The sequence below is a fragment of the Chiloscyllium punctatum genome, chromosome 10, assembly GCF_047496795.1.
Source record: "Chiloscyllium punctatum isolate Juve2018m chromosome 10, sChiPun1.3, whole genome shotgun sequence".
Lineage (NCBI taxonomy): Eukaryota > Metazoa > Chordata > Chondrichthyes > Orectolobiformes > Hemiscylliidae > Chiloscyllium > Chiloscyllium punctatum.
The window spans coordinates 109,345,605-109,369,386 of NC_092748.1; the positions used below are offsets into that span (position 1 = coordinate 109,345,605).

Consider the following 23,782-nt stretch of genomic DNA (forward strand, 5'->3'; position numbering starts at 1 on the left):
TCCTCTTAGCCTTCCATGAGGAAAACAATCCAATCTTCTCAGAGATATCTTTGTAACTGAAGTTTCTCCCTTGAAACAGTCTTGTCAACCTCTTGTGTGGTCTCTCCAGTGCATCATCTAAAGGGTGATGCCCAGAATTGTCATAGAGTCATTGATTAGGTGAGGTCTAACAATGTCCTGTTCAAGGCCAGCATCACCTCCTTGCTCTTGTACTCTATTCTGGGTTGGTGGTGCTGGAAAAGCACAGCAGCTCAGGCAGCATCCGAGGAGTCTTGTACTCTATGCCTGATGAAGAGCATATGTATGAAACGTCGATTCTCCTGCTCCTCAGATGCTGTCTGGCCTGCTGTGCTTTTCCAGCACCACACTCTTGACTCAATACCAAGGATACTGTGTGTTTTATTTGTTGCTCTCTCCAATTGTCCTGCCTCTTTTAATGACATATACATCCAATCCTTCTGCTCCTGCAACTCTTTAAAATTGTATCCCTTAGTTTGTGCTCACCATGTGCTTTTTACCAAAAGGCAACACCTCACATTTCTCCTCTCATCCTCCACCTATCAGCTCACTCCACCAACCTGTCTATATTCCTTTTGAAATTCTGTACTGTCCGCTTTACAATTTACAGTCTACTGCACACTTTGAAATTGTTGCCTGCACACCGAAATCTAGATCAATAGCGCACATCAGGAAAAGCAAAGGTCCCGACACTAATCCTTACAGATTTCCGAATCTTCTAATCTTCCTCCAACTTGTAAAAACGTTGATGAATAAATAAAAAGAACTGTGGATGCTGGAAATCAGAAATGAAGACACAGAATGTTGGAAAATTTCAGTAGGTCTGGCAGTGTGTGTGGAGAGAAATCAGAGTTAACGTTTCGAGGTCAGTTCTGAAGGGTACTGGATCCGAAAGGTTAATTCTGATTTCTCTCGATTAATAAGTTGCCTGTTCCTCTGACAATTTTGTATCCACATCATTATTGTCCCCTGAAATCCACAAGCTATTGTTGTGGTTTGTTGTGTGGAACTGCATTCAATGCCTTTTGCAAGTCCATATGCAACACATTAACAGTATTATTTTCATTAGCCTCCTCTGTTATCTCTTCAAAAAACTCCAGCACATTACTTCAATAAAATCCAACAAAACCCCAGCATGTTAGTTTAACAGAATTTTCCCTTGAGAAATCCATTTTGGCTCTTCTAAGCTAACCCACATTTTACTATGGGAATATAAATTCTATCCTGATTAACTGTTATGAGAAGCTTCCCCACCTCTGAAATCAAACTGATTGACCTGTAATTGCTAGATTTATCCTTATGTCCTTATATTGACTAAAGGTCATAGAGTCACACAGCATGGAAACATACCCATCGGTCCAACTCGTCCACACCGACCAAACATCCCAATCTGGCCTAGTCTATAATAGTCTTTCAGGTAAAAGGTTTATAATTCTCCAGGTAATAAGACATCAGGTTATAGTCCAACAGGTTTATTTGAAATCACAAGTTCCTTCACCCTGACGAAGGAGCAGCGCCCCAAAAACTTGCGAATTCAAATAAACATGTCGGACTATAATCTGGTGTCATGTGACTTCTGACTTTGTCCACCTCAGTCCAACACCGGCACCTCCACATCATATAATTAAATGGATATTCTATTCTATTCTATATAATTCTCCAGTCCTCCGGTACCTCCCTGAGATTTGGCAAATCTAAAAGATCATTGACAGTGTTTCTGCAATTTCCATTCTCACTTCCCTCAACTTTGGTGGATGTTTCTCATCTGGTCTCAATTCTTGTGCTGGAAAATCACAGCAGGTCAGGCAGCATCCAAGGAGCAGGAGAATCGACATTTCTGGCAAAAGCCCTTCATCAGGAAACGTTGATTCTCCTGCTCCTTGGATGTTGCTTGACTGGCTGTGCTTTTCCAGCACCACACTCTCGACTCTGATCTCCAGCATCTGTAGTCCTCATTTTCGCCTGGTCCCAGTCCTTGTCAACTTTAAATATGGCCAGCTTATCCAGATCCACCTTCTGATCAATTTGGAACCCGTCCGTTGACATCTTCTCCATCAGCCTGGCTAGCATCTATGTTCCCCATTAAAAACAGAAGCAAAGTTTTCATCTCAATGTGTAAATCAACTTTTTAGTCCCAAATTGACCCTTCTCCTCCTTTTATCACCCTTTTCACCAATATTCCCGCCCTCTCCACCCCCTCCACCCCATTTGTTTACACTATCTTTGTCTTTTGAGGGAATATACCTTGACAGGGCTTCAATCACTTCTTTTTTGAATGTAGCCCATTGTTCAGCTACTGTTTCTCTGAGAAATCTTTGGTTCCTGACTATCGATTGACCATCAAGGAAGGATATGAGAGTCGTTGAAAAAATGCACCTTTTACAGGTTTAGGGTTTCCTGCCTCAACTCCCCTCCCAAGTAGAGCATTCCAGACATCACCACCCCGAGTGAAATAGGTTTCTTTTTTCAAATCCCCTCGAAACCTCCTGCCTTCTGCTTTAACGTTACTCCCACTTCTCAGTGACGCTTTGACTAAGGGAAAACAGCTGCTTTCAATTCATCCTGTCCATGCCTTTCATAATCTTATATATCTCTATCAGGGGCCCACAAACCTTCTCCACTCCAAAAAAAAACAAACTGAGCTTATCCAGTCTCTCTCCGTCGCTGGAATGCTCCACCCCAGGCAAATCCTGGGGAATCTCCTCTGCACCCCCTCAAGTGAAATCACATCCTTCCTCTAATGCAGTGACCTGAATTGTGCGCAGTATTTCAGCTGGGCCCCAGCCTCACTTCTGTGCAGCATTCCCCCCACTCTTTCCCCTTAACCCTCTAAATATTTTTTTTCCCCTCCATTCTGTATCAATGGAATTTACTTCCACCATCTTCTCAGGGCGGCCACCTGACTCCAGTACTGTCTCCTAGTGTCATCTTCAGAAATGTATTGGCCCACAGTCTTCATGAGAGTTGGCCAGCCCTGCAGATTGGCCCTGGTGTCTCAAAGAATAAAGGGTTAAATATCCAGGGGGTCAATTGTGGAAACATCAACAATTTTGTGTTAAGTCACTCATGGGCCATGGGCGTCGCTGGCTGGGCCAGCTTTTATTGCCAGTCTCTAGTTGCCCTTGAGAAGGTGGTGGTTCTGCTTTGCACCTTTGAGCTGAGATGCCACCTTTTTTTCTAAAACCTTAAGTTATCTTGGGAATGTGACTTGAAAGATGTTCTGAGATTTACGTATTAATGAATCAAAACTTGCAACCCATTCTAAAAGATGAAAGACTTAACCGTCATCTGGTTTGTTCAATCTATCATATTAGTTGCGTGACACTATGATCTGTGTAGAATCCATAGAATTCCTACAATGTGGAAACAGGCTCTTTGGCCCAACAAGTCCACACTGACTCTCCAAACAGTAGCCCACCCAGACCCATTCCCCTAACCTATTATCCTATGTTTACCCCTGACCAATGCACCTAACCTACACATCCCTGAGCACTATAGGAAATTTAGCATGGCCAATTCACCTAATCTGCACATCTTCGGACTATGGAGGAAATCCCACACAGACACGAAGAGAATGTGCAAACTCCACACAGCCAGTCACCCGAGGCTGAAATCAAACCCAGGTCCCTAGCGCTGTGAGGCAGCAGTGCTAACCACTGAGCCACTGTATCTTATGATCCTGCACCACTAGCTACCTGACGAAAGAGCAGTGCTCCAAAAGCTAGTACTTCCAAATAAACCTGTTGGAATATAACTTGGTGTTGTGTGATTTTTAACTTAATAGTTGTATAAATGTGTGAAAACGTCTGTTTGCCTGGGAGCCAAAAGTCATCCAATCTGGTCACAGTCTTTGTTGACTTTTCCATCAGGCCTGGTGAGGCTGGTACACAGTGAGGATGGACATGTTGATATGAATGCTGGCAGCTTAGATGGGAAGGGGGAGTTGGTTGGAAGTAGAAGGCCCATATGACCAAATCTTCCTGGAATTTCTCCAACTTTCCTTGGCATTCCTTGGCACTATTTCAAAGATAATATCTCAGAAGTCAATCTAGAAAAAGAGGTGGGCTGACATCAAATCCAATAACATCAACACTGAGCCACGGGAGCAGACAGTAAGGGAGTCAAGGCTAGGTTTTGTTGACAAGGTAGATCTTAACCTCTGCCTTAAACAGAGAGTGAGAAATGGGAAGGTTTTCAGGAGGTGGGAGGGAGCAATTTCAGGATTTAAGGCCTAGGCAGTTAAAAGAGCAGCTGCTAACAGTGTGGTGATGAACATTGGGCCTACACAAGAGGCTAAGATTTTACAAATTTGATCACAGGATGTGGGCAGTATTACCCAGAGGACAGTTAACTACTTTGAGAACCAGGTGGGTTTTTTTTAATTGACAGCTTGGTTAGAATTAGCTTTTCATTCCAGATTTTTACCGAACCCAGATTTCACCATCTATCATGGTGGTAGTCAAACCCATGTTCTCAGAACATTAGTCTGGGGTCCTGGATTACTAGACCAGTGATGTTGTCACTACACTATCGCCTCCACATAGTGCAAAGCTTTTGGAGGGTTGGGAAGTTCCAGAAGAGGTCATGGAGATCGAGATAAAGGTGAGGCCATGGAGGGTCTTGAAATCAAGGATGAGAATTTTAAAATTGCGATGACACCAATCTTGGAGCCAATGTAAGTCATGAAGGACAAGAGTGTTGGGTAAATGTGAGTTGATGGGAGTTATGGTATGGCCAATGATAGTTGCACATGGGTTCAAGCTCACGGTGGAAGGCAGATTAACTCTCCGTTTGAGAAGGCTTTGAATGCAGGGCTATTGAATACTTTAAGACAGAGGTAAAATAGTTTCTTGAGAGGCAAAGGAATCAAAGGTAGGCTCGATGAGAATGTGGAACTCAAAACATAAAGAGTAACCGTGATCTCATTGAATGGTGGATCAGCCTTGAGGGGCTGAGTGGTCTACTCCTGTTCCTATATGTGTGTTTGTGTGTACGTATGGTCATATAGATCTATACTCCTTGATAGCCCAAAATCTACCAACCTCAGCCTTGAAAAATACAACCTTCCCTGAGTCTCCACGGGAGAAGGTTCCAGATTCCCACTACCCTTTTGTGTGAGGGAACCTTCCGCTGTCCCTAGCAAATTCCCAAACATGGAGGATTTAAGTTTCATCTTCTTCTCAGGAAGGAAACACTCATTGTAATTACGCTTTTGAAAACCCTTCATGATGAGGGGAAAGCAAGTCCTTCTCCTCAGAATTCCAACATTCCCAAGCATATGAAACGGATAAAACAAAAATGTAAACTTGATTGGAAGGTGTGAAATGTGCTTTCAATTACAATCAGCGCGGTATTTGGAGACACCCATAAAGCAGATTGGAAACATAGTATCCTGGTCAGAGTCTGAACCATTCGACACGGGTTATATTTTATGAAAAAATAACAACTCAATTAGAGGTGAATATTGAACAGATGTGTTTCACAGACCCTTGGTGAAGGATTCAGAAGAGTTGACACTTAGCTGGCCCTAGCCCACAGCTTGATACAGCCTTCCTTGAACCAACTGCACAAGACTCCAAGCTACAAAATCCCCCGGGCAATGTTCAAAATATCCAAGATAAGTGTTCTTCAGGGAACCCAAAGCTAACAAAAGAATCATTATGGTGCAGAAAAAGGCCAGTTAGCCCATTGTGCCTGTATCAGCTCAGTGCCAATTTCCCACCTTTTCCCCATATTCCTGCAAGCTGCTTCCATCCAAATAGCCACCAATGCCCCTCTCCAACGTCTCAACTGAACCTGCCTCCACCACATTTCCAGGCAGTGCCTTCCACACCCCAGCTACTCGCTGAGTGAAAATGTTTTTTTCCCCCACAGTGCCCTTACTTCGGTTGCACATCACTTGAAATCTACTCCCTCATTCTTTTTGCCTTCTTCGAGCAGAAATAGCTTCACCTTATCTGGGTGTAGAGATTGGACTATGTCTCAAAGAGCCTCAGGTCTGAACACATTCAAACAAGAATCACAGATAAAGAGACCATTTGGCACATCGAGTATGTACCGACCCTCGGTAGACCATCCCAGCCAGATCCAGCCTCCATCCTCATAACCTCACATTTACCATGGCTAATGCATGAACTCCTTCAGGAAGTTATGGATGCGGGCACAGTTTCAGCGTTTTAGATAAGGAAATGAATAGGAAACATTTGGACGGAAATTGGCCAGGTGCAGGCAGGTCGACTAGTCAGTTTGGCGTTAAGTTCGGCATGGACTAGTTTCTGTGGTGTGAGACTCTACGATTCGACATGTTGTTTGTTCACAGGATGTGGGCATCACTGGGTAGGGCAGCATTTATTACCAATCCCTAATTGTCTAGAGGGCAGTTAAGAGTCATGGAGTCATAGAGATGCACAGCATGGAAACAGACCCTTCAGTCCAATTCGTTCATGCCGACCAGATATCCCAACCCAATATAATCCCACCTACCAGCACACGGCCCATATCCCACCAAACACTTCCTCTTAAATGTTGCAATTGTACCAGCCTCCACCACATCCTCTGGCAGCTCATTCCATACATGTACCACCCTCTGCGTGAAAAAGTTGCCCCGTAGGTCTCTTTTATATCTTTCCCCTCTCACCCTAAACCTATGTCCTCTAGTTCTGGACTCGCTGACCCCAGGGAAAAGACTTTGTCTATTTATCCTATCCATGCCCCTCATAATTTTGTAAACCTCTATAAGGTCACTCCTCAGCCTCCGACGCTTCAGGGAAAACAGCCTCAGCCTGTTCAGCCTCTCCCTGTAGCTCAAATCCTCCAATCCTGGCAACATCCTTGTAAATCTTTTCTGAACCCTTTCAAGTTTCACAACATCTTTACGATAGGAAGGAGACCAGAATTGCATGCAATGTTCCAACAGTGGCCTAACCAATGTCCTGTACAGCCGCAACATGACCTCCCAACTCCTGTACTCAATACTCTGACCAATAAAGGAAAGCATACCAAATGCCTTCTTCACTATCCTATCTACCTGTGACTCCACTTTCTAGGAGATATCAACTTGCACTCCAAGGTCTCTTTGTTAGGACCATAGGACCTATCCTTAGGACCTTACCATTAAGTGTATAAGTCCTGCAAAGATTTGCTTTCCCAAAATGCATCACCTCGCATTTATCTGAATTAAACTCCATCTGCCACTTCTCAGCCTATTGGCCCATCTGGTCAAGATCTTGTTGTAATCTGAGTTAACCCTCTTTACTGTCCACTACGCTTCCAATTTTGGTGACATCTGCAAACTTACTAACTGTACCTCTTATGCTCGCATCTAAATCATTTATATAAATGACAAAAAGTAGAGGACCCAGCACCGATCCTTGTGGTACTCAAATGGTCACAGACCTCCAGTCTGAAAAACAACCCTCCACCACCACCCTCTGTCTTCTATCTTTGAGCCAGTTTTGTATCCAAATGGCTAGTTCTCCCTGTATTCTGTGAGATCTAACCTTACTAATCAGACTCCCATGGGTAACCTTGTCGAACGCCTTACTGAAGTCCATATAGATCACATCTACTGCTCTGCCCTCATCAATCCTCTTTGTTACTTCTTCAAAAAAACTCAATCAAGTTTGTGAGACACGATTTCCCACGCACAAAGCCATGTTGACTATCCCTAATCAGTCCTTGCCTTTTCAAATACATGTACACCCTGTCCCTCAGGATTCCCTCCAACAACTTGCCCACCACCAACGTCAGGCTCACCGATCTATAGTTCCCTGGTTTGTCTTTACTGCCCTTCTTAAATAGTGGCACCACATTTGCCAACCTCCTGTCTTCCAGCACCTCACCTGTGACTATTGATGATACAAATATCTCAGCAAGAGGCCCAGCAATCACTTCCCTAGCTTCCCACAGAGTTCTAGGGTACACCTGATCAGGTCCTGGGGATTTATTCACTTTATGCATTTCAAGACATCCAGCACTTCCTCCTCTGTAATCTGGACATTTTGCAAGATGTCACCATCTATTTCCCTACAGTCTATATCTTCCATATTCTTTTCTACGGTAAATACTGATGCAAAATACTCATTTAGTATCTCCCCCATTTTCTGCAGCTCCACACAAAGGTCGCCTTGCTGATCTTTGAGGGGCCCTATTCTCTCCCTAGTTACCCTTTTGTCCTTAATGTATTTGTAAAAACCCTTTGGATTCTCATTAATTCTATTTGCCAAAGCTAACTCATGTCCCCTTTTTGCCCTCCTGATTTCCCTCTTAAGTATACTCCTATTTCCTTTATACTCTTCCAAGGATTCACTCTATCTATCCTGTCTATACCTTGCGTATGCTTCCTTCTTTTTCTTAACCAGACCCTCAATTTCTTTAGTCATCCAGCATTCCCTATACCTACCAGCCTTTCCTTTCACCCTGACAGAATATACTTTCTCTGGATTCTCGTTATCTTATTTCTGAACGCTTCCCATTTTCCAGCCATCCTTTACCAGTGAACATCTGCCCCCAAAAAGCTTTCAAAAGTTCTTGCCTAATACCGTCAAAATTGGCCTTTCTCCAATTCAACTGCACCAATGTGGATCTGGAGTCACATGTAGGCCACACCACATAACAAGAGCAGATTTCTTCCCCCGAAGGATATTAGTGAACCAGGTGGGTTTTTACAACATTTCTCAGTGGTTACGTGGTCATCATTGGATAGCTTTTTCTTCCGGATTTTTATTGAATTCCAATTTCACCATTTGTCCTTCTCACCATTTGATTTGGGAAATAATGGCGAGCAGTCGAGAACTTCCTTCCAATCTCCTTGAGGACTGAACACAGTCACTTAGTGAGCAAAGAAATTAACCATTCAACCCTTTAGGCAAGTGTTAATTTTCTTCACCATCCTCCTCCCACTGTCCTTTACCTGACCCAATCCCTATTTGACACAGTCCTCTTTCCTCATCTTTGTTTTTCTTTCAGGGAGCCTGGGCATTGTTGCCCATCCCTGATTCGGAAATTTAGAAGAATGAGGGGGGGGGGAATCTTCTAGAAACATGTAAAATTATGAAAGGTAATAGATAAGATAGAAGCAGGGAGGTTGTTTCCACTGGTGGGTGGAACTAGATTAAGGGGGCATAGCGTTAAAATAAGAGGGAGCAGATTTAGGACTGAGTTAAGGAGGAACATTTTCACCCAAAGGGTTCTGAATCTGTGGGATTCCCTACCCAGTGAAGCAGTTGAGGCGAGCTGGTTGAAGGTTTTCAAAGCAAACATGGATAGATTTTTGAACAGTAGAGCAATTAAAGGTTACGGTGAGAGGATGGCTAAGTGGAGCTGAGACCATGAAAAGATCAGCCATGACCTTATTGAATAGGGGAGTAGGCTCGAAGGACCAGATGACCTACTCCTCCTCCGAGTTCTTATGTTCTTAAACAGCTCGATCGTCCATTTCAAAGGGCAGTTTAAAGTCACCGACATTGCTGTAGACCTGGAGTCACCAGATTTCCTTTCAAAAGGGCACAAATGAATGAGTTGGCTTTTTACACCATTACTGAGACTAGCTGCATATTCCACTAGCTACCATGCAGCTGTTTGAACCCAGGTTCCTAGTATGTGTCTCTGGCTGTTAGTCCATTGACATTACCACTGTACCATTGTCACTCCCAGGTTTTCCATCAGCTGTGTCTACATAGAGTGGCAATGACAGAGTCATATTGTCACTGAACTAGCAACTGAAAGTTCAACTCCCACCATGGCAGATGGTGGAATTTGAATTCAATACAAATGTGGAATTTGAAAACAAGTCTAATGATGATCATTGCTGCAAACCCAATCAGGTTCACTCATGTCCTTTTGGGGAGGAAATCTGTCTGCCTGACCCCCACGTGAGTCTAGACCCACAGCAATGTGGTTGACTCTCAATCGCTTTCTGAAGTGGTCTAGCAAGCCTCTCTGTTCAACAGCAAGTAGGGATGGCCAACAAAGGCTGGCCTAGCCAGCGATGCCCATATCCCATGAATGAAAAGAAGAAAATCAGCTCGACCACTCCCTGTGATATCAACCTCCACATTGTAACCATTCTTTAGATAAAGGCACTCCTATTTATGGATTTTATTAGTCACTATCTTTATGGTTGTTGGTTTTGGTCACACCATAAATTCTTCCTTTACATCTACCCTATAAAAACCTTCAACGAGGTCTATAAAGTAACCTCTCAGTCTTCTCTTTGCCCCAGACTGTCACTTGGATTGGAAGCAAAACAAGCAGCTCATGACTGGACACTAAATAGGAACATTGGACCTGGGAAGCAGGGGCGTGCAGTTTGACTAACAGGCCAGCGATAATACCACCAGGCCATCACCTCCGCTATAATCTTGCCCATTTCAGTAAGGTTTTCTAACTTTAAATCCGTCTCCTCCAGTAAAAATGGTTCTCCCCAGTTACTCTAGTTCCAAATTATACCCTTCATAATTTGGAACTCCACGATTAAATCTCCCCTTGACATTCTCAGATCTAAGATGAAGAATCGCAGCTTCTCTAGTCTCCAGCAGCATGACATTACTTCTCCCTGGTAACATTCTAGTTAATCTCCTATAGTCCCTTCCTTTGTCAGACTGCTTTGTCAAACAAACCAACAAATGGTTTACACAGGAAATAACAGAATGTACAAAACAGCTGAATAATGTAGAGGGGACTACAAGATCAATTCGTCTACACAGCTGACTGAATATATTGATATCTTCAGAGGAATTAGACACAAACTGCACAATCAAAATTAAGGTGACTCACTTATTCTTGCTCGAAATTACATAGACTCCTGTTGACCGCAGACAAAATGAACACATTCAGACATTACAATTTTTATTTCAAAATGCATAGGAGCCATTAGTTCCCTCGTGCATTCTCCATGGCACCACCTCAATCACAGTTGACTTGCCAACCAATCTCTTCTCATGCATGTTTCTTCCTTTGAAATATGGTACTCTTGCATCTGTCCTGATTAATATAAGACAAACAGTTTCGATACCACATCTTTTTTAACAATATACAAGTTCAAGTAACTAGAGTCAAAATTTATTTCACTGATGTTGGTAAAAGAAAATCACTAGCTCTAAGCCCTGGAAGGGCCATCAAATATGAATGAAGAGGCATTAAACATCTCAAAGGACAAGTCAATGGATAAGCATAAGCGCTTATGGTGAAATAAGTCAATTTTAAATTCTAATTTAATCTTCACTTGAGGCATTAGACTTTTCAAGTACTGAGTCTAGATTAGAGTGGTGCTGGAAAAGCACAGCAGGTCAGGCAGCATCCAAGGAGCAGGAAAATCGACGTTTTGGGCAAAATCCTTTCATCAGGAAGGGCTTTTGCCCTGTTCCTCGGATGCTGCCTGACCTGCTGTGCTTTTCCAGCACCACTTCACACTGTAAATTTTTGCTATAAATTCTGTGTTAGGCTTCAGCCCTCACCTGATGAAGAAGCAATGCTCCAAAAGCTAGTGTGCTTCCAATTAAACGCGTTGGACTATAACCTGGTGTTGTGTGATTTTTAACTTTGTACACCCTTGTCCAACACCGGCATCTCCAAATCACTCTAATCTAGACTCTGATCTCCAGCATCTGCAGTCCTCACTTTTTTCAAGTACTGAGGCAAGATGGCGACTGCAACATTTTCAGAGGACAGTTGAACCTAATTGCCCACAGGGATATTTAAAAGTCAACCACACTTCTGTGGTTCCTGAGTCACATGTAGGCCAGACCAGATAAGGATGGCAGTTTCCTGCCCGAAAGGACATTAGTGAACCAGATGGGTTTTTCCAACAATCAACAATAGTTTCAAGATCATCATTAGACTCTTCATTCCAGACCTTTTTTTAAAATTCAAATCCCATTTGCCATATTTAAATAGTACTTGGCTGTGCACTTGAAGTGTTATAGCATTCACGGCAATGGGCCTAGTGCAGTAAAGTGGGACCATTGTAGGTTGTAGTGTATTTCTGTAATGTTTGGTCCTATGATTCTAAGATGCTAAAGCAATTTGAGCAAATTGTGAGCATCCAGGGACTAAAGGGTTTATTCAGATAAACCCATTTGTAAATGTGGGCACAGAAATTATTATGGGAAAACGTTGACAGGAGTTTAAGAAACTCTGAGAACCAGAGGTTAACTGGTGTAGACACAAAGTGCATGCAGACACAAGATTTATTAATAAGATTTGGATTGTAAATTGACATTGAAGAAAACATACTTCATGGCTCGCTACCATCCCTTCCCCCAGTGCATATTTGTATCCAATTTAAAATTGTTCTGTGTTGGACTGTATATCTTTTGAAATACGAATTCACAAGCACGATTCTTTTCTAAGTCGGCTTATAGGTGATTTGTATGCAAACACATTCCAGCCTACTTAAGGAGTAAAAGTCAAAACAAATTTACAAAAGATTATGGCAATAATGTCTTTAAAAAAAATTCCTTATGAATCAAATTGTCTCCACTCAGAAATCTTTGCTCACCAACCCTGAGCATTTTGACAATTGATGCATTTGGAATTCTTCCACGATTTCTACTTCACTTCTGTTTTTTTTTCAGAGTATAGTAAAGCTTTCCCAGAGCAGATGTGTGGATTTAATATAGAAATCTCCCCCATGGGTTCACAACCTGACCTCTCTCTCTGATTTTCTTCTAGACTTGTGTCATTTTCATTTTCATTGAAGAGAGACAGGGATTTCCAACCTGAGACTTGCGACTTTGACTTAACACAAGACGTCACTGGACATTAGGGACAGTCAGTGAGTGTGGCCGAGCTCACGATATCCGTTACAATCCATTCGGGAATGGACCAATAACACATAGAACTCTTAGTACTGCTCAACCAGAACCCCATCCAAGGAAAACAATCAAGAACCAAAAGTGATGACAGAAGTGCTGCTTCCTCCTGTGAACAAATTTCTCAGGGGTTCATTAAAGCTCACAAACCAGGATATGTCCAGAAGTCTGCAGGAAGAAAGGCAGAATGTGGATGAAGTGACGAGAAAGGGAAAGACAGAGAGGGGAAAAAAAGAGAAAACTGCAGAACCATAGAAAAGTGACAGCACAGAAAGTGGCCATTCGGCCCATTGTGTCTGCGCAGCTGAATGAACCAGCTGTCCATTATAATCCCACTTTCCAGCACCTGCACTGCAGCCCTGCAAGTGTCGATCTACGTTTATTGTAAAGGAGTTGAGGACTTCTGCTTCCAGCATCAAACTGGGCAGTAAAATTCAAGAACATTCCCCAGCATGACCTGCCTCAAAAAGACTGCTTTCATATTCCCTCTAAACATTTTACCAACCAACTTAAATCTGAGGCCCCCGGGGAAGAGTGGGAGAGAGAAAACAGTCTCTTAATTCTTTTCAATCTCTTAGATTCCTATACACGTACCAGATTAGGATGCAGAAGTTGAAAAGTGTGGTGCTGGAAAAGCACAGCAGGTCAGGCAGCATCCGAGGAGCGGGAGAGTCAACCTTTCGAGTATAACCCCTTCATCAAGATACAGGCTTATGCCCAAAACATTGGCTCTCCTGACCTTCAGAGGCTGCCTGACCCACTGTGCTTTTCCAGCGCCACATTTTTCGACTCTAATCTCCAGCATCTGCAGGCCTCACCGTCTCCATTGATGTGGAGGTGCCCAGTTGGACTGTGGTGGACGAAGGAGCAACACTCTGAAAGGGTGTGCTTTCAAATAAACCTGTTGGATTATAACCTGGTGTTGTCTGACTTCTGACCATACCAGATTATATACTGAGTTCATAGAACATAGAACAGGAACAGGCCCTTCAGCCCACGATGTTGTGCTGAACATCACACCAAATTAAACTAATCCCTTCTGCCTGCCCTTGGTCCATATCCCTCCATTCCTTGCATATTCATGTGCTTATCTCAAAGTCCCTTAAATGCCCCGATCATATCTGCCTCCACCTCCACTCCTGGCAATGTGTGACTACATTTCCGAATTACGGCTTTAACCATAAAGAGCTTGGTAAGGTCACATAAGGTGTTTAAAAGGAGGCTTTTTCTCTTTCTTTCTTTGTCTCATGGTCTATCTCCTTGGTAAGTATCTGTCAGGTTAGAACATAGAACATAGAAAAGTACAGCACAGAACAGGCCCTTCGGCCTACGATGTTGTGCCAAGGATTAATCCTAATGTAACATAATATAACCTTACCACGCAACCTTCAATTCACTGCTGTCCATGTGCATGTCCAGCAGGCGCTTAAATGTCCCTAATGACTCTGCTTCCACCACCACCGCTGGCCACGCATTCCATGGATTGTAATGTCCCATGTAATTATGGGTGCAACAGGTTGGAATTTAGGAATCAGAGGAGCTGGGATGGGGGTGTAATTGAGGGCACTGACAGATGAGTTACTTTCCACTGTCTTCAGACATTTACACGTACCACATTGCAGCCCGGGCAGTTGTTGCCGTTTTCACAGCTTCTCTGTCTCGAGTGCATGCCTCCACCACAATCAGCACTGCATCTAGTCCACGGGCCCCAGCTTGACCACAACACGGGTAGCGGGCAAGCTGCATTCTCATTGCAAAATCTGAAAGGAAAGAAGACAGCTTCAATAAAGATCAACGACCGGTCAGGAAAGAAGACTTGATCTTGAAAGGTCATGACCGCTTTTCCTCAAAAGGCAGCGGAAGCAGAGTCCTTGAATATTTTTAAGACAGGGTTAGGGTTAGATAGATTCTTGATTAGTAAAAGCGTTCATTGTAGGTTAAATATAGAGTAATCAGGACACATATGACCTTATGGAATATTGGATTCTAGATTAGAGTGGTGCTAGAAAAGCACAGCAGTTCAGGCAGCATCCAAGGAGCAGGAAAATTGATGTTTCGGGCAAAAGCCCTTCATCAGGAACAGAGCATATTGGAGCAGTGTCAAAGGATGGAGTGGTCTACTCCCACTCTTTAATTGTACATTTGTATACTCGATAGCCTGGGTCCACATTTCACGCTTTTCCATTGGAACACAAGCTGTTGAGGTGGCATAAGGACAACAGAGAGTGGGGAAGCTCTGCAAAGGCTTCTGCAACAGTGTCCCCTAAACCTGGCATCTTCACCATCTGGGAAGACAAGGGGGCAGCCCCCAAGTCACACCTCCCCAAACTATATCACTGCTCCCTCACTGTCGCTGTGTGAAAATCCTGGAACACCCTCCTGGAAAAGAAATGGGTTGGTTCTACGTGCTGCCGCTGGTGGACAGCAGCAGTGCATGAAAGCAGCTTGCCACCACTTCCTCCAGGGCAACTAGGGACGGGCAATAAAGGCTGGCTTGACCTGCAAAGCCCACCTCACAAATGTGAATTAGGCATCAGCCAGAGGACATGGGCCCCAGCCTGACCAGGGCACGGTGGCTCAGTGGTCAGCACTGCTGCCTCACAGCGCCAGGGACCTGAGTTCGAGTCCACCCTCAGGCAACTGTCTGTGTGGAGTTTGCACATTCTCCCCGAGTCTGCATTGAGGTACTCTGGTTTCCTCCCACAGTCTAAAGATGTGCAGGTTAGGTGGATTGGCCATGCTAAATTGCCCATAGTGTCCAGGAATGTGCAGTCCAGGTGGGTTAGCCAATGGGAAATTCAGGTTTATAGGGAAAGTTGAGGGGGATACTTCTGGGTGAGATGCTCTTCAGAGGGTCAGTGTGGACTCGATGGCCTGTTTCCACACTGTAGGGACTCTGTGACAGGGGTAGGTGGCGAATAGCTGAGATACAGAGGGTGACCTTGTCTTGACCACACCCTAGACGTGATCCAATCAAAGGAGGGTTTTTTAACAGGCACGGAAAACCAAATCACTGCTCACTGCCAACAATAAAATGTAAGGCAGCTTGCCAAAGATTCTGGATGTTTCTAAATCAAACACTGCAGCAAAAATGCAAAATACTACGGGATGCAGGAAATGTAAAATGAAAACAGAAAATACTGGCAACCGCCCAGCAGGTCAGGCAGCAGCTGTGGAGGGTGACAAACTGAGTTAACGTTTCAGGTTGACAATCATCCACTAGGACGGTTCCAATGGAGCTTCATTGACCCGAAGTATTGAAGCATTTTTATCTCTCTCCACAGAGCACTTCCATCATTTGCTGATTTTATTTCCAATTCCCAGCATCCGTAGTATTTTGCTTTTGACTTGCTGTTTCTGTTCGCATTTTCAGCCACCCAGAGAAACTGTACAGTCACCAGCGCACACCAGTGTCTCAGAGAGCAGCATTTTGCTGTTTATCCCAGACCTTAGACTTTACCCCCATGTCTGTCTGTACTTTCACAGCTCGTCAGACTGACAGCAAAAGGCCCAGTGTCCTAGGACCTGACCTGGATGGCACGGTGGCTCAGTGTCAGCACTGCAATGCCAGGGACCCAGGTTCGATTCCAGCCTCGGGTGACTGTGTGGGGTTTGCATGCTCTCCCCGTGTCTGCATGGGTACCCTCTGGGTGCTCTGGTTTCTCCCACAATCCAAAGATGTGCAGGTTAGGTGGATTGGCCATGGGAAATTACCCATAGTATCGAGGATGTGCAGGCTAGGTGGATTAGTCAGGGGAAGTGCAGGGTTACAGATATGGGGTGGGATGTTCTTTGGAGGGACGGTCTGAACTCAAGGGGCCGAATGGCCTGTTTCCTCACTGTAGGCATTCTGGGAATGTGTAGCTCCATTCACAGAAATGCATAATGCTGTGAAGCCTGGGAATCTGGAATAAGAATGGAAATATGTGCACAAGAAAGTGGACTTAACGTTCCATGCCAATGAACGTTGGTTGTTGAATCTTGCAAGAGAAGAAAGCTGTCTCCTCAACTGCTGGGTGAGGTGAAGAGCATAAAGGGACCTGGATTGGTTTGAGATGGGGTGAGTCGGTGCCGCTGGTGAGGGAGGTCAGCAAATATAGAATCATAAACAGCACAAGAGGCCTTTCAGCCCATCACATCTATACTAAATGTATACTAGTTCAGCTTTCCTGTACTATGCGATAGCCTTGAATGCTTCAAAAGATCATCCATGTTGTTTTGTTTTCAAGCCATGCTGTGGAGGAGCTGGTGTTGGACTGGGGTGGACAAAGTTAAAAATCCCACAACACCAGGTTATTGTCCAACAGATTTGATGGCACAGTGGCAAGCACTGTTACCTCACAGCACCAGAGACCCGAGTTCAATGCCCGCCTCAGGCGACTGACTGTGTGGAGTTTGCACATTCTCCCTGTGTCTGCGTGGGTTTACTCCAGGTGCCCCGGTTTCCTCCCACAGTCCAAAAATGTGCAGGTCAGGCGAATTGGCCATGCTAAATTGCCCGTAGTAGATTAGATTAGATTACTTACAGTGTGGAAACAGGCCCTTCGGCCCAACAAGTCCACACCAACCTGCCAAAGCGCAACCCACCCAGACACATTCCCCTACACTTACCCCTTCACCTAACACTACAGGCAATTTAGCATGGCCAATTCACCTGACCTGCACATTTTTGGATTGTGGGAGAAACCGGAGCACCCGGAGGAAACCCACGTAGACACGGGGAGAATGTGCAAACTCCACACAGTCAGTCGCCTGAGGCGGGAATTGAACCTGGGTCTCTGGCGCTGTGAGGCAGCAGTGCTAACCACTGTGCCACCATGCCGCCCTAGTGTTAGGTGAAGGGGTGAAATGTAAGGGAATGGGTCTGGGTTGGTTGCACTTCGGCAGGTTGGTGTGAACTTGTTGGGCCGAAGGGCCTGTTTCCACACTAAGTAATCTAATCTAATAGATTAATTTGGAAGCACAAGCTTTCAGAGTGCTGCTCCATCAACAGGTAGCTGATGAAGGAGCAGTGCTACGAAAGCTAGTACTTCCAAATAAACCTGTTGGACTATTACCTGGTGTTGTGGAATTTTAAACTTTTTTTTAAAGGTTTTGAGGGTTCCCTCCCAGGCAATGCATTCCAGACCCTACCCCCACTCACTGGGTGAAAACCCTTTGCCTCAAATAGCCCCAATGAATGTTGGCATTTGGCATCAATGGTGCAGCAGAAGCAGTGGTCAATTGATTCCAGTTATTTCTACAACTCTTTCAAGAGTTACTGAATATTCACCAGGATTTCCTGTTCTTATCTATGATCCAGCCGTGATGGGACCATTTGCCACAGTAGATTCATCGTCAACGAATAGACACTGCCTTTTGACCACCGAGGACACTTAGCCACCACCCATTGGCCACTGAAGATGATTCACCACCACAAGTAAGTCGTATACTTTGAATATTGGTGGTATAAAAAATTGTCGTTGTATTGGTTAAGGTAGTGTTTGCGTTGTTTCAGTAACAACTTATTTTCATTACAGGAGAATTTTTTTTTAAGCTTGTATTTTTGGAACAGGAATTTTTAGTATGGAAACAGAAATTATTAGTCAACGTGGAAATAAGAAGTTTTACCATGATGGTTTTATATATGTTTTTGATAAACTATCCAAGAGTGATTCAAGTATTAAGTTTTGCTGATGTGAACAAAGGGGCCACCACAAATAAAGCTAAAAAAGTATCGAGACGCAGACAATAGAATTAAAAAAAGTTCTTGAATACGGCGAAAGAGATTGTTTGGAATATCTTAGAGGAATAGCGCATAACTATCAAATGAACTGAAATTTCATTGTTTAATATTAATGTGAGATTTTACTGCCACTACAAAGATTTTTAAGATATATTTCCATTTTCTCGTTTAAGTTTGTAACTCATTTTTATATATAAACCAATAAAATGATGTTTATTTTACCTTTTTTTTAATCAATATGTAGTATGTAGTTGTATAAATAAAGGGGACTGAGAAGTATGAAAGAACAGGCGGGAGGGAAAACAATCAGTACATGTATATATTTCCGGTGGTGAATAATCTCCAGAGGTCAAACGACCCCAGTGGAGAAACGCTGGTGGTGAACTGGCAGTGGCTAATCATCGGCAGCGAATCTGCCGCGGCAAATTGTTACCAACCCGATTCAGCTGTAGGAATGTCTAAGCAGCTCCAGTGCTTTTAATTTTCTTTCGTCTTTCATGGGGTGTCACTGGTAAGGCCAACATTTATTGGCCATCCCTAATTGTCATTGAACTCAGTGGTTTGCTCAGTGTCAGCCGCACTGCTGTTGAGCTTGAGTCTCACACAGGACAGACCAAATCAGGACAGCAAGTTTATTTTCCTAAAGGACTTTAGTGAACCAGATGGGTTTTCACTGCTGTCTATGATTATTTCTGTAGTTCCCATTACTGAGACCAGCTTTCAATTCCAGAAATGGAGGCACTTTCTTAAGAGGACAGGTTGAATAGGTGGCATTCTGGGCTTGACAGGGCAGATTTTGGGAGATTATTTCCCCTTGTGGGAGAGTCTAGGACCACAGGCGTAATCTCAGAATAAGGAGTTCACCCCATTTAACACAGGGATGAGGAGGAATTCCTCCTCTCAGAGGGTAGTGAATCTGTGGAAATCTTTAACACAAGGGCTGTCGAGGCTGGATCATTAAGGGTTGGACATAGAGATTTTTAATCAGTAAGGGAATCAAGGATTATGAGAAAAAGACAAGAATTCAGAGTTGAGAATTATCAAGTCAGCCATGATCTCATTGAACTGTGGAGCAGAATCAATGGGCTGAACTGCCTATTTCTGTTCCCACGTCTTTTGATAATTCCAGATTTATCAACAAAATTTAAATAGATTTGAACTCATGTTCCTAAATCATAAACTCTGGGCATCTGGATTACTTGTCAAGTGGCATTACCACTACACCCATCAACTCCTCTGAGACACATGCGGAGTTGGCACAATGCTAGTGAAAATCACTAACAATTATAAACTATAAACATACACCTTGTGGAGTAGGGTTTTGGTTGTTCCTTCATCCATCAGGTCTCAGTCCCATATGATCTGAACTCATCGTGACATCCTTCCAATGGGCACGCTCAGTAGCTATTGCTGGAGTATTGCTAGGTCACCCTACACTGACCTGTTTTACTGATGGGTTTTCAGGAAAATCAAGGGCCCTGTGATTCATCAGGATGGGATCTATTCTGTTGGTAACTGTTTATACTAAGTCCATAGAAAGCCATTGGAAGCAGAAATGGTTGAATGACCAAACACAGTACCGCTGTGTCAGCACTTCAAAGGAGCTTCAGTGGCTGTGAAACACTTTGGGACATTTTGACGTTACAAAAGACACTGTAGAAACAGAAATCCTCCTCATATTCAAACTTGGACCATTTCCTAAATAAGAAAAACTGAAAGAACTGCTGGAAAAGCTGGGCAGCATCTGTGGAGAGAAATTGGAGTTAACGTTTCAGCTGCGGTGATCCTTCCTCAGAACTGATGGTAGCTCGGAAAATGTTTGTTTTTATACTGAAGATAAGGACTAAGTGATAGATGGAGATAGATTCCAAAGAGAGCGAACAGTTGGTTCTTTGTTGGTTTTCCAGTTTATCCCCTTCCTTTCCTGAAGTTATCTTCATTCTTCCCTTCCAAAGATTCTTCACAGCATAATGTAGTGAGATGACACCAGGTTATAGTCCAACAGGTTTATTTGAAATCCCAAGCTTCAGGAATGTTGGTTCTTTGTTAGGACTTCACCTGATGAAGGAGCAGCACTCCAAAAGCTTGTGATTTAAAATAAACCTATTAGACTATAGCCTGGTGTCATCTGACTTCTGACTTTGTCCACCCCAGTCTAACACTGGCACCTCCACATCATGGTAGCCTTAACGAAGACTGTGTCTTCACAGCCATCATAAAGCCCCAGCAGGTCAACAGGGATCCAGTCTTTACCATGGCTGGTGACAATGGTCATTCAGAATGATCATGAGAAAGAGTCATTGACCATGTTTTCTCACATTGAAGCCCACCCAAACACCACCTTGCTTGAGACCAACTAATCCTTACAGTTCTATATTGACTGGGTTAGGAAGGATCTAATTCAGAACTAACCAACTGACAGTTGCAACCTGGTAACGCCTGGATTGAATAATCAACACTCTCCCCAGTCAAGAAGCCTGTCAGTCATCAGAGGCAAAATTCACACATTAATAGTGTCCCTTTGCATAAAGTGGCAAAAGGTCCTCAGACAACCACATATGCAACTGATCGTTGTTCTTGTTCCTTTCTTCATTTCTCACTTTATTTCTTTTCTTCTTCTCTTATTTTCTTTTCACCCTCTTTTTCTCTCTCCTCTCTTCCCCCCTCCTTTCTATCACTATTGCCATTTTCCTTCTCTATCTTCTCCCTCTTTCCTTTTGCCTCCCTCTTTCCCTCATTCTCTTGCCCTGAACAAACTTTCATTATCATCTCTCTCTCTCTCTCACCTTGTTCCTCTCCTTCCCCCTTTCTCTCTTTTAACGTCTTCTCTTTTTCTGCTTCCCTTCTTCCCCTTGTTCCCAGTTCTGCTTTCAGTCTTTCCCTATCTCTTTCACCTCTCCCACTTTTAATTTCTTTCACATCTCTCTTCATCCTTTTCCTTATCTCTTCCATCTTTCTCTCCCTGTCATGCTCTCTCTCTCTCTCTCTCTCTATTTCTTTCATCTTTTGGTGTTTCCTTATCTGCTTCACTTCTGTCTCTCTTTCCTTACCTCTTTCGCCTCTCTCTTTCTTTCAGCCAAAGAAAGGAGTCGATGTTCTGTGGTGGGAAGGAAGGCGGGAAGTCTCAATAACATACAGAAAGAGGTCAGATAAAGAAAAAACACAGGAGCCAAATCCCCTGGTGTATTTGAACTACCCTCCCTCCTCCAGAAATTTGCAGTGATTTTGGAAGAGGTGATGGAAAAGAGCCAAGCTTACCTCTCCTCCCTGCTCTGGCCGACGCACACTCTTCCTCCATAGCGAGGAGTAGGATTACTGCAGGATCGCTGCCGAACCTGAAACCCAATGCCACAGGTCGTACTGCATGGAGCCCAGGAAGCCCAGACCGTCCAACCTCCATTCCTTAACACAGACACAAGACAGAATAAAAGAGTTAGCAGTAAAGGTAAGGTAAAGAGGACCATAGTCCCAGAGGACCATGGGGCTGCTCTCTCTTATAGAGAGACAACTGACGGTGAGTTTAACCTGATGGCCATCATGTATCAGGCAAGGGGTGAGATTGAGAGGGTGGGACCTTCAAGGTAACCTCAGCCAGTACAGGAAGACAGAGGGACTTCAGTGAAAAGCTAGGATCCCAAGTACAGACAACACCAAGAGTAAGGATAGAGGTTAGTTGGCACCAAATTGCAACAACTTTACCAATGCACATTTATATTACCTGGTCTGGCTTCCTCTCACAGTCCAAAGATGTACAGGTTAGGTGGATGGGCCATGCTAAGTTGCCCATTGTATCTGGGAAAGTGCAGGCTCAGTGGGTTAGTGATGGAAAATGCAGGGTTACAGGGATATGGTAGAGGGGTGGGTCTGGGTGCAATGATTGGTGTGGACTCGATGGACCAAATGACCTGCTTCCACACTGTAGAGATTCTATGAATCTCGAATTATAATCAACCACGATCTTATTGAATAACAGGGAGCAAGCTTGAGGGGCACAATGGCCTACTTCATACAGTTGTGTGTAAATACTATGTGTTTAGTGTTACACTGGTGTATCTAAATCCTAAAAGGCAGCTCTCATCAAGTCTTGCCAGAGTTAAAACGGCATATCTCCAGATTTAAATCAGGAACTATGAGCTTGACAAGCTCACCGAGGTTACCTGATGATACTCACATTCTATGAGGCTGCTTAGTGAGCACAGAACTTGAAGCGAATAACACAGCAGCTATCTGAACCTTCCCAAGACTGTCCTGACATTTGTTTCAATCCACTGGCCATTTTCAGCATACTCTCCCTCCACCATTGATGCTCAGAGACAGCAGTGTGCACCATGTAGAAGATGTGCAGCAGAAATTCACCAGGCCTCCTTAGACAGTACCTTCCAAATCTGTATCACCCACGGCCTAGGACAAGGGCAGCAGGTACATGGGAACACTATCCCTGCAAGATTCCCCTCAAAGCCACTCACCATTCTGACTTAGAAATACATCACCGTTACTTCACTGTCACCGGGTCAAAATCCTGGAAGCCCTCCCTAACAGCATTATGGGTGTCCCTGCATCCCCAGAAACTGCAATGGTTCAAGTAGGTTGCTCACCATACATTCAGCAGGGCAACTGGGAGATGGTCAACAAATGATAGCCTAGTCACTGATGCCTACATCCCAGGGATAGATTTTAAAAATCCCTTGACTGCTACTTCCGTAATTTGAGGTGCCATTTTTAGAATGAGATTAGACAGAGACCCTATCTGTTCCCTCCAGAATCCCTACAGTGTGGAAACAGGCCCTTCAGCCCAATAAGTCCACACTAACCCTCAGAAGAGTAACCCACCCAGATTCATTGCCCTATCCTATGTTTACCCCTGACTAAAGCACCTAAACTGCACATCTTTGAACACAATGGACAATCTAACATGGTCAATCCACCTGACCGGCACATTTTTGGACCCATGGGAGGAAACCAATACAGGCATGGGGAGAATGCACAAACTCCATATAGGCAGTCATCCAAGGCTGGAATTGAACCCAGGTCCCGGGTACTGAGAGGCAGCAGTGCTAACCACTGAGCCACTGTGCCGCCCCAATCCTCATATGCCATCTTGGAGGAGGTCTGGGGAGGCTGCTTGAATGTCCTGGAAAATAGTTATTTCTTGACCAAGATCACGAAAGAAAGGGAATAATCTGGTCATTATCTGGTCTGGTCATATGCAGGATTATGGAGAGAAGGC

The 23,782-nt window shown here is 44.0% G+C and overlaps 1 protein-coding gene across 4 annotated transcripts in view; it reads right to left on the bottom strand.

The window, feature by feature from the left end:
* Positions 1 to 23,782, bottom strand: part of sema5ba (sema domain, seven thrombospondin repeats (type 1 and type 1-like), transmembrane domain (TM) and short cytoplasmic domain, (semaphorin) 5Ba) — a 335,820-nt gene that overhangs the window by 43,319 nt on the left and 268,719 nt on the right. For all 4 annotated transcript variants that reach the window (XM_072579920.1, XM_072579916.1, XM_072579917.1 and 1 more), the window contains exons 15-16: positions 21,814 to 21,957; positions 14,443 to 14,590 (exon numbers count right to left, since the gene is read on the bottom strand). In XM_072579920.1, coding sequence (XP_072436021.1) covers positions 14,443 to 14,590; positions 21,814 to 21,957 — 292 coding nt within the window. The remainder of the gene's footprint in view (positions 1 to 14,442; positions 14,591 to 21,813; positions 21,958 to 23,782) is intronic.